General features: G+C 34.5%; 2 protein-coding genes across 12 annotated transcripts in view; both read left to right on the forward strand.

Annotated features, from left to right (window-relative positions):
- The first annotated feature begins 1,302 nt into the window (after positions 1 to 1,302).
- LOC107061856 (uncharacterized) overlaps positions 1,303 to 11,460 on the forward strand; it is a 20,915-nt gene continuing 10,757 nt past the window's right edge. For 4 of the 10 annotated variants that reach the window (XR_001474270.1, XR_001474273.1, XR_001474271.1 and 1 more), the window contains exons 1-3: positions 3,916 to 5,667; positions 5,752 to 7,104; positions 10,454 to 10,535. Coding sequence is in view for 1 of the 10 variants with exons in the window: in XM_015311770.1 (XP_015167256.1) it covers positions 5,266 to 5,667; positions 10,454 to 10,471 (420 nt within the window). In the remaining 9 variants the exon portion in view is untranslated. Of the gene's footprint in view, positions 1,466 to 3,915; positions 5,668 to 5,751; positions 7,105 to 10,453; positions 10,835 to 11,460 lie in introns of those variants that run through there. The other 6 variants (XR_001474274.1, XR_001474276.1, XR_001474272.1 and 3 more) reach the window with 6 other exon arrangements.
- Positions 7,111 to 7,951, forward strand: LOC107061857 (uncharacterized). 2 transcript variants are annotated; one of them, XM_015311771.1, is made up of 2 exons: positions 7,111 to 7,479; positions 7,550 to 7,951. In XM_015311771.1, the coding sequence occupies exons 1-2, from the start codon at positions 7,273 to 7,275 to the stop codon at positions 7,679 to 7,681; spliced, it is 339 nt and encodes a 112-aa protein (XP_015167257.1). In that variant the 5' UTR covers positions 7,111 to 7,272; the 3' UTR covers positions 7,682 to 7,951. The 2 variants fall into 2 exon arrangements, with proteins under 2 accessions (XP_015167257.1, XP_015167258.1); XM_015311772.1 differs by having other exon boundaries at positions 7,111 to 7,431.

Below are 11,460 nucleotides of genomic sequence, written 5' to 3' on the forward strand. Positions count from 1 at the left end.
TTTTGATTGACTATTCTTCATGAGGTTTTGGGATTGTTACAAGAGTGATGGATCCTCAATTTAATACTATCATACAAATTTTCTTAACATATTTTTGTATATAGAGTAAAAGTAGTATACTTTTGCAACCGTTCACATTAATAAGACCCCTTGACACTTGGTACATATTTTTGCATCTTCAATAGCACATGAATCATAATAATCATGTGAATCCAACGACAATAATATCAAGCTATAATATGAAGTTTTTTATTTTATTTATGGAAACCACTCATTTTAAAACTCAGATATCGGGTGAAATAAAAGATAAAATAAATCTATACAGAGGGGTGGAGTGGAGGCATATGGGCATACACCTTACTCCTTATGACCTATATAAATAAATATAATAATCAAGTCTTCAAAGAAAATTAAACGTATTAAAATTTGAGGAAAATAATGGTTAAATATGTAATTTTTTGGCCTCACATTGTTCCATCACACTTAAACTTTTGCTCGTACTCGATTAAGTATTAAAGCTCATCTCAATCAATCAAATCAAAGAATACCATCACTTTGATTGATACGAATAATCAGGCCCTACAACAATTCACAACGTCCAGTGCACTTCTCAATCAGTATACAAGGTCTACAACAAATAACAAACCTTTATCCTCCTAACTTCAAAGACAGGCTCTAACTAATCATATTAAACGTGCTCACCTACTCCTTCAAAGAAGGCTAACAACATTATATATCTATCATGAAACTTCCCTCACAAGAAGAAATAGTCAATCCATTAAATCAAGGAATCAAATATAAATTAAGGAGTAAGCATCAAAGCACAACTCTCGCACTCACAAAAAAATTCACATGTATGCACAAAGAATCATAGGTTTACTCATTAGGTACATCTCCTCTAATTTAGCATGCTCAAACACTACTAGAAACAAGCTATTTTTCTACTACAATTGCCGACTACAAGTGTGCAATCGGTATTCTAGATATTTTTTCGACTACTGTAATCGGCAAATTAAGATTTATATTTTATTTATTTTTTTCTCGACCATGATTTTTACTACTGAAATCATGAAGTTTTGCGAAATATAGTCAATAAAATAATTTATTGGTTATCGATTGCAGTAGTCGGAAACTTATTAAAATAATTTCAAAAATATTATCAAATGGAGACTACTGTAGTCCACCATTTTATAGTGATTTTTTATTTAAAGTTAATTTTATTTTTTGTCTAGCATAATTTTTATTATTTTGTCTAATGCAAATAAAAATATTTAGCCTATTGAGACAATAGTCTCTCTTTCTCAGACGAAAAGAAAAGTCATGATTACACCAAGGGAGATTGAAACAGTAGTCTCGTGCGTTTCTCTCAGAGAGATTACACCAAGGGAGGTTACTCGTGCGTTTCTCTCAGAGAGATTACCTCGTCTCTCTCTATTTGTAATCTTTAGATTTAGATTTGGCAAAGGTATGCAAACTTTCTCCTTCGGTTTTAATTTCAATTCCATTGAAGTACTGTGGAAGTTCTCCTTTCCTTTTGACTGGGTAGGGTTTTAATTTCATTTCCATTGAAGTACCGTAGAAGTTCTCCTTTCCCTTTGAGTGGGTAGAGTTTTAATTTCAATTTCATTGAACTACTGCGGAAGTTTTCCTTTCCTTTTGAGTGGGTAGGGTTTTAGAAATAGTTAGCAATATTGAGAAAGCAACTATAGGATACCTGATCGCTAGAGAAAACAGTAGTCTCTCATTTTCTGCTTGTGTTAAAGCTCAAATCAGGGCATCAGTGGAATTATTTTTGTTAAAAAATCACTCTGATGGTACATGGGACTGATAATTCCTCCCTTAATTGAGCATGACTTTCTCTACGATAAAAAGAAATCCTTCTTAGCATCACTGGTGGGATGAAAAAAAAACCTAGATTCTCCTCGTCATCTCTACAAACACGGATCACTGGGAGTTCTGAAATTTCTCTTCTTGACTCCTCCCTTTTTGTATTATTTTTAAAGTGTTCTTGTTTTTTTTGTTCTATATATTAGTGTTTAAGTTGTGTGATCATAATGACTGTTGTTCGCATCTTGGCTCTTCCTCATCTCTTTTTTATTTGATTATCTTCAACCAATTAGTATTTTATCATGGCAATTTTAAATTCATGTATAGTTTCTTTGTAGTTAGATTTCGTTTATTGGTATGAAAATAGTTGAATAACTTGCTCGAATGCCTTATGCATTATGTGGAAAGTGAGCAGGAATAGCTAGAAATATTGAGAAAGCTTTGAATATAATGAATTATGTTAAATATTTGTCGTCCAAATCCTTGTAGCTAGCAATGTTGAGAAAGAATCATCTCAATAGAGTGATGAAGTAGTATTGTGAGCGTTTGAATTTTGACAATCTGAAAATTACTGTCTAATTGATTATACCCTCTAAAATTTGTGGCACTTACAAACAGAATAGAGGAGAAGCTTTTGAATTTTGACATGAGGGAAGAAGTATAAGAAAAATAAGGCAAGAACTCATGTGACCCTCCAAGTGCTAGCAATAATGAATTTAAACAACAAACAGAGATTTGTTGATATGTGAAATAGCTAGTAAGTATTACTATATCACTTAATAAGTTCACAAATATAACCACAAGTGGAAGAATATAGATGTCAATCAAGAAGCTTTAGTGCTTGTTATTACTATTTGTTTTCTAATGGTTGTTCCTGCTTTCATTACTAATTAATCGTGTAGCATCACCTCATTAACTTGTATTTTTTTCTCTCCCTTTTCATATGGTCATGTTTGACCTATGTTTCTCAGATTCTTAAACTTGTATTCTTTGTTTTGTACTGCTTTGGAAGAAAATGAGTAGTCAATGTAGTTATCAAAGTGGAAGAAAATGATTTGTCATGAAGACATAAATACACCATCAAAGTTGTCCCGTATTTGCGTAAAGACACCTTAACTTTCAAAGTGTCCTATCACCCACAGAACTATTTAATATCTTTGTAAATGGGCCATTTTGACCCATTCCCTCGTCTATGTAGTCGCGCGTGTTGCTCACTCCCTATGATATAATTCAACCCGACCCGACCCTGTTCTTTGAAGAAAATCATTTTTCCTTTTCTTTTCTTATTTCTCAACTTTCCCTAAAATCTGAAGAAATAGAAAAGTTTTCTCGTCGTGTTGTTGTTGATAATCTCGTTGTTGATGTGTCTTGGTAAAGATTCTTGGAGATTGAAGGTCTAAAATGTTAGGGCTCTACATCATATGATAAATATTTTCTCTTTTTTCGATTATTATGATTTTAGGGATTATTATAGTGTAAAAGTGTTGGAATCGACCTCATATAGTTGCCATTGTTAGGATATTGTAGTTTTTCGTTGTTACTGTTAGGGTTAGGGTGTTGTGTTATCGACTTAGTGCGACTGTTAGTGATTAGGATTTTGTGTTATCGACTTAGTGCGACTATTAGTGATTGTGTTTTAGGTTAGGGTTTGATGTTATCCACTTAGTTCGAATCTTATTATTTGTCTCTTATACATTTGTAGACTTCAATTTGTACATTATCAACTGCTACTATTAGTGCTTTTGTTTTGTTAGTGATGGGGCTAAATGTTAGTATTGTTAGTCTCTTATGCATTCTTTGTCACTGTTAGGGATAAATGTTAGTGCTGGGGCTTATACATTTGTAGACGTCAATTTGTACATTATACATTTGTAAACAATCTTTTGTTCATTTAGTGATGGGGCTAAATGTTAGTGCTACTGCTACTGTTGTTTGTTAGTGATTATGTTTGCTATGTACAGCTTGTTAGAGTTTGTTCTTGATATGTGTGTTTGAATTCTGTTTGTCTTTGTTACATGCTTTTTCAGGATGACTTTTACTCTGATAACTCTAAGATGGTATCATGGGAGGGGGGGGGGGTTATAGAATTTGGTCCCCCACCTAAATATATTAGGGGGCATGTGACAGAATTCCTAGATGTAGATGTTGATAGGATGTCTTATTTTGAGTTGAGGGACTACATAAAGGAACTACGATATACAGTAGATTATGATTTTTTCATTAAGTGGGATGGGTTATTGGTCCTTGTTGATAATGATAAGGTTATATTTGACCTTTTCAATATGATAAATGATGGGGATACAGTGGAGGTGTATGTTTTTCATGGGGTTAGTGAAGCTAATGAGGCTCCACTTGAATTGGAGTTTGTCCCCAATGTGAGTGATAGTGGGGTAGGTGAGGAAATCTTTTAATGAGGCTTCTAACCCTAATAATCAGCCTCCTACTTCTATTTTTCCTTTCATCCTTACAACTGGTCCTTCTGAAACTTCCAGCAGTCCATTTAAAGACTAGTCTACTACTGTGCCTCCATTATCTCCTTCTACTGTGCCTCCTTCTTCCACTATGCCTCCACCCTCTCCTCTACTGTGCCTCCTCCTTCCTTCGATCCTATAATAGATAATGATCCAACTGATGATGAAGTAAAAGATGAACCAGGATCTGAAGGGGATACTAATGAAGATACTGAGGTTAACAGTGATGTCCATCAAGAGTATTTAGATATAAGGACAACCAAGAGGCATTTCAAAAGGTCACAAAGGAGAAGTAGAGGTACTACTTTAGATCAGATTAATGTTGATGAAAAAGGTCCAGATATAGGGTATGATGAGGCAAATATTGGTATTAGGGAAAGCTTAGTTGGTAAGCTAGGAGGTGATGAGCCTTACTATCTAAGTGATGAAATCTCCTAGCTTTGAAATAGATGATGAAATAGGTTGGGGAGATGGTGATGAGGTTGATCAAGTATGCATAAACCTGTTAGGAGGAGGAAAATCCCAAATAGAGTTGTGTTTGATGCAACTTCTGAAAAGATTGGTTGGGAATTAGGACTGGTTTTTGGAACTATTGAAGAATTTAGAGTGACAGTGACAAGATATGCAGTCCAAGAACATATTCAAATTGAAAAATATGTGAATGAGCCTGGCAGAGTTAGAGTGAGATGTTGTAAAGAGACTTCTCCTTGGTTGTTGTGTGCAAGTAAGGATAGAACTAGTGGAGATTTCATTGTTAAAACATACAACCCTGTCCATAAATGTTTGACATCAACTCATAACTATCTTTGCAACTCAAAAGTTTTTGGCCACCAAATACAAAGAAAGAATAACTCAACAGCCATACATCAGCATTGTGTTGTTGCATGACATTATTAGAAAGGAGTTAGATATTAATGTTGGTAGGACAACAGTGAGAAGAGCTAGGACTAGATTGTTACAAGAGAGCATGGGTGATCACATTGTGGAGTATGGTAAGATTTTTTATTATAAAGATGAAATTTTAAAGAGTAATTCAGGTAGTAGTTGTGTAGTGAAGGTTGGAGAAGAAGATGAAACTGGGCAAATTTTTTTTGAAGGATTTTATGTTTGTTTCAATACTTTAAATAAAGCATTTTTTGGAGGTGTTAGGAGGTTGATTGGTTTTGATTGGCGTTTTCTCAAAGGTGTGTGTAAAGGCCTGTTGTTAGTGGCAGTTTGTAGAGATGGAAACAACCAAATGCTGCCTATTGCTTGGGCAGATGTTGAGGTTGAGAATCAGTTTACCTGGACATGGTTTCTTAAACTAGTGAAGAATGATCTTGACCTTGGAGAAGGGCGTCAACTATCCATCATTACTGATATGCAAAAGGTAATTATCTTATTGATCTTACTGTTGTATTGTTGTTGAGTTTTGCATTTTAATTATTCTTTTTTTGTTATGTTGGTTTGTTAGGGACTAGAAATTGCTGTATAAAATGTATTGCCACTGGTTGAACATAGAAAATGTGCAAGACGTGTTCTTGCAAATTTGTGTAAAAACTGGAAAGGAGTTGAAAGAAGAAGAATGTTTTGAAGGATTGCAAAATCCACATTTGAAGCTGAGATGAAGGATAATATACAGGCAATGAAGAAATTAGGACAAGAATGTTTGGATGATCTTTTATGGTACAACTTGAATACATGGTGCAAGAAGTATTTTCAAGACTAGCAAATGTGATGTTGTGGACAACAATATGGCAGAAAGCTTTAATACTTGGATACGGCCTGAGGATCATCACAATGCTTGAGGAGATAAGGGTGAAGATGATGAAAAGAATTGGTGATTTGAGAGAGTTCTCAAACACTTTGATCACTGATATATCTCCTATGTCTTTAAAGATTTTGCAAGAAAATATTGAAAAGTCTATGCAATGTAACTTGACTTGGAATGGAGAAAGAGGTTTTGAGATTAAACACCATGGATTTACACATACTGTGGACATTGTTAGTAGGAGTTGTAGTTGCAGATCCTGGCAGCTCAGGGGCATTCCTTGTCCTCATGGTGTTGCTGCCCTTCATTACAAGGAGTTGGAACCAATTCATTATGTGGCTAGTTGTTATAGCAATGAAACCTACCTCAACACATATGCCCATTTTATTCAGCCAATGAATAACATGAAAATGTGGCCAACATCAAATAATCCAATTGTAAAACCACCAAAGATCAAGAAGTTGCCTGGAAGACCAGGTAAGGTTAGAAGAAAGGAAGTAGATGAAAGTAGAAAAACTGGAAAGCTTAGCAAAAGAGTTGTTGTTATGACTTGTAGCAAATGTGGTATACAAGGACACAATAAAAGAGGATGTCCTACAAGAAATCAAGCTGGTCCAAGTCAATCAACTGAACCATCTTCTCAGGCAAGAGGTACTGGTCCAAGTCAGTCAGCTGAACCATCTTTTCAGACAGAGGTACTTTTATTTGTTACTTTCAAATGTAAGTTATATGTACATGCATTTACATATTAACATACAGACTACTAAAAGTGGTAGAGGAAGAGGCACATGAAGAGCAGGAGGCAGAGCAAGGGCTAGTAGTTCAACTCAACCACATAAAGATTCTTCACAGGCCACCACAAATAATGAAAGTGGTAGAGGAAGAGGCACATGAAGAGCAGGAGGCAGAGCAAGGGCTAGTAGTTCAACTCAACCACATAAAGATTCTTCACAGGCCACCACAAATAATGAAAGTGGTAGAGGAAGATGCAAAGGAAGAGTTTCAAGTTTTATAGGTGTTCCAACTCAATCACATGGAATTGCTTCAAACACAGAGGTAATATATCTAATTATTATATTAGTTTTAGACAAAATAGATATGCTTTAATATTTTGGTTTCAAAGTACAGACTGTAAATGGTAGAGGGAGAGGTATAGGTAGAGGTAGAGGTATAGGTAGAGGAGCAGGAATAGGTAGAGGAAGAGGAGTGCCTCAAGAAAGAAATATGAATGAAGGACTGGGTAGAGGAAGAGAAATGGCTCAACATAGTCAAACTAGTTCTGAAGTAACCTACAGTGGAAGAGGCCTAGAAAGAGGGAAGAGACCAGTAGAATATGAGGACACCAGTGGAGGACAAACAAGACCTTTTAAAAGGCCAAGAATGGTAGGTGTTGGCATATACCAAGCTGAAGATGGATTTACAACTCTCAATGTAAGTTTACAATTGTCAATGCAAGCCTAAAATGTCTTATATTTGAATGTGTATTTATTTGACTAAGCAGCCTGGATTGCCAAGTAGAAGAGTCATCAATACTAGTACTACAGTGACAAAGAGGGCTGATGTTGTTAGTGGTGATATTGGCTACACACCAGTACGTGGATTCAAAATGGAAGGGGAAGACAACTATTACTAGTAGCAACCTAGAAAGAATGCGGGCTAAAAAGGTTATCCAAACTAGGTCTGCAGCTGCTGCTACTGCTAACAGCCAAAGCCAAACAACTTCAAGTAGGAAGACTTCTGTGCCATGGAAGTAGGGCATTTTGATGTTGTCTTGTTCATTTTGACAAACAAAATTTAATTATGTATATTTTGGTGCTGTTTTTGGTTGGAATCAAACTCAACTTTGTGTGTAACCAAGCAAAACTTGAATGATTATGCTGCAATGAAGTCCTCTTGTTGATCAGTTTTGTTGCTGCTTTTTTATTTGTAGTTGAACATATTTTTGAAGTTTCTCATATGGTTGCCACAATAATATAGACAAGAGAACCAAATACATTAACAACTTGTTCAAATCATAACTATTTCAACAACAAAGACCAACAATAACTTGAGCATTCAACAACTTCCATCCTTCAAGTTACACACACCTACAACTAGCAAGATCAATACAATTAGCTTCTAGTTACACACACCTACGACTTCAAAAACTTGAAGTAACTAAAGATGTCTATGGAAATTTTGGTTGCACACACCTACAACTTCCATCCTTCACATTCTTGGTTAGACTTAAAAATAGAAAACACACAATAATGATCAAGACAATTAGCTTCAAGTTACAACATTTGCTCTTCTTTTTCTCCTTCATCACGACTTGGTTACTTTCAACATGACTTTCATAAGATGCCAATACTTCTTTCAACTCCTTAATTCTCTTTGCTAATCTCGGAATTACGTATTTGGATCGTATATCAACATCTTCACTATCCCTCCATCGAAAGAAGTTGCACGCATCCTCCTAAAATACGCAAAAAACAAATTAAAGAAAAATACATAAACAAAAGATCTCCATAAAAGAATTAGGAAACATACATGATAGCGTGGACAAGACCAAAATCTTCGAGCTGGATTATGCTCCGACCATGAAGTTTGCATTGATAGTAAGTCACCATGTTTGCATCACAATTTCACTCGCAACATCAGATCATTCTCATCATTACAAATACGATTCAACATTGCATTTGACATTTTCAATCAAAACCTAATCACAAAATTCAGAAGAAATTAAACCATAAAAAACTTCAAATTAACATTTTATACTGGAAATTAAAAGATAAAATGAATTCCTACCTTATTTTCTTGGGGAAGATGATGAAGTCGTCAAACAGAGAGAACCAACGTTGATCTTGCTATGGAGAAAACCATGAAATCGAAAAATTAGGGCTATCAACGGCTATTTTGGGTTTAAAATTGGAGAAGATGACATAAATTGATTAAATAATAATAATAAAGAAAGAAAATGACACGTGGCACTTTTAAACTGGTCCATGGCAGTGAAAACATTGAATGACGCGCCTCATGTGCGTGGCAACAACCGAGACGAGGAAATGGGTCAAAATGGCCCATTTACAACGATATTAAATAGTTCTGTGGGGTGATAGGACACTTTGAAAGTTAAGGTGTCTTTATGAAAATACATGACAACTTTAATAGTGTCTTTATGTCTTTGCTCGTTTGTTTTTTAACATTGGTTTGGATTTGAGAAGTGCAAAACTTGCAAGAACAATAGAAGTAAGAGAACACTCTAGAAGTAGAGAATGTATGTATATAGGTTGTGATGAGAGTGTTCGATAGGAGAGAGTGAATAGTGGAACGGAGAGCAGTTAACAGAGGAATATAATGGTGACAAATTTTGGCACAATAGAAGCGAGAGATAGAGAGTATGAGTTAAATTAATTGTATGTATCAGCTCCATCAATCCTTAGTTAGGTTGCACGTACTATATGTATACACAGTTTTTAAAGTGTACAACTTCATTTCATTTTTACTTTATTAACTATACTATGTAGAGCAACTTTTGATTTCTGGTCAAATGCAATATCATTAGGATTCTCCCTTGCTACTAATTGGCTATTTGAAGCCTTATTGTTGAATTTCTTGCCCTACAACAGATTTACCCTTCTTCCTTTCAACCCCACTTGCCTTAACACCTCAATAGACCAAAAAAATGTTAATGATCACAACTTTAAGCAGATCCCAACAAATAAGAAAAATATTGCAAGTATACAGATCTCAACAAAGAAGATGAGAATGATTGTACCTGTTTAGAGGAAAAAAGAAGGATAGAGGTAGTAGAGATCCCATTTGTAAAAACCATTATTAGAAGAAAGTTTATACTTAAAGAGGATTTAAGTAGCTACTATGATATTCTAATATTGGGAGTGAGGGGGAGTTAAGTGGGGTTTAGGTGGGAGAATTAAAGTGATGCGAGGTTTATATATGAGAGAGTGAGTAATAGGGAGGAGAGCAGCTAGCAGCGGATTAGCAAGAGGATATAATGGTGACAAATTATGGCAGACCAGAAGCAAGAGATAGTGAAAGTGTGGGTTAATTTGTTTGTATGGATCATCTCTACCACTCCGTAGTTAGGACGTATGTACTATATATATACATAGAATTGCTAAAGTTTATATATTTATTTCATATTTACTTTTTTGACTATAACATATCTGTTTCGGTAAATGGGTCGAGCTTTGAAAATAGAATTCATCAACTTCTAGAAGTAGTTTCTGGAAACTAAATGTTCATGAAATTGCTTAATCATGCCTTGCCTAATCAAACCAATACATAACTAGATTGAACTTTAGCAAGTTCCATTTCCTTTTTCCACTTTTTCCTTTTTCTCCTTCTATTTGTTTTTTCTTCTATCAACAAATTAGATTTAATGTGTGCTTAATTTTCTCTACAGAATTGGATTGTTACTTAATTTTCTTGACCACTTTGAAGGCGTCTCCTCTATACTCTTGATTATATCTCTCTTTTCATAACCGGTGAGTTGAAACTTTAAGCTTTTCTATTTTCAATTTATGAAGTACTGATTATGCTTATCCAGAGTATATATTTTGTTGTCTTGTAGTCTCTCTGTACTTAACTATCAAGATTATGTCTTGAAAAGTACTATAATATGTGGTGTTTTCTTATTTGCTTAAACAAGTTTATTCCAAATATGAACAATTTGTTATATTATGTAGTTGAAAAATCTCCATTTTTAAGATTTCATTTATAGATGTGTTCTTAATTGGACTGTTGCTAGTTTGTTTAGTTAAATTTTTAATTATTTTATTTATGTAGATGGAATTTGCACATCGTAAATGGATGTATGATAGAACTCATCCTAATCGTGTAGGATTGAGGGTGGAATTTATAAATTGGGTTAAAGAATTTATTGCAAAGGCAAAAACTAGAATTGATTTTCTTATAAAAAGCACAATTACGTGTCCTTGTGCCAAATGCAAATGTATCATGAAACCAGATAAAGTTGAATTTCGTATTTTGAAGAAGGGATTTATAGATAATTATTATGTGTCGAAAGTTCATGGAGAGAATTGATACGCTCAAATTACACCTCCTTACAGAAGTATAAGCGATCGTTATCAAGTAAAGAACCCAACTTGTAGGTTGGGATCGATCCCACAAGGAAAATGGTTTAGACTTTACTTTAACTAACAATTATATTCAATTAGTCAAGTTATTTCCAGAAACAGATAATAAAAGGGGGGTTGTGTTTGTGTAAAACAAATAGCAAGAACTTAATAAGTAATCAATAATCAAACTCAACTTTGGTTGTTATCAAGATAAGAGAAATAACTAGGGTATACGTGTTCCCCACAATCTCATAACGCAGCAATCCTAGTAACAGCAATCCTTTTCTAGTGTATTACATGCAAAGTGATAAGTTAGGTATCTCTAAATCCT

Source organism: Solanum tuberosum, unplaced genomic scaffold (genome assembly GCF_000226075.1).
Source record: "Solanum tuberosum cultivar DM 1-3 516 R44 unplaced genomic scaffold, SolTub_3.0 scf00175, whole genome shotgun sequence".
Lineage (NCBI taxonomy): Eukaryota > Viridiplantae > Streptophyta > Magnoliopsida > Solanales > Solanaceae > Solanum > Solanum tuberosum.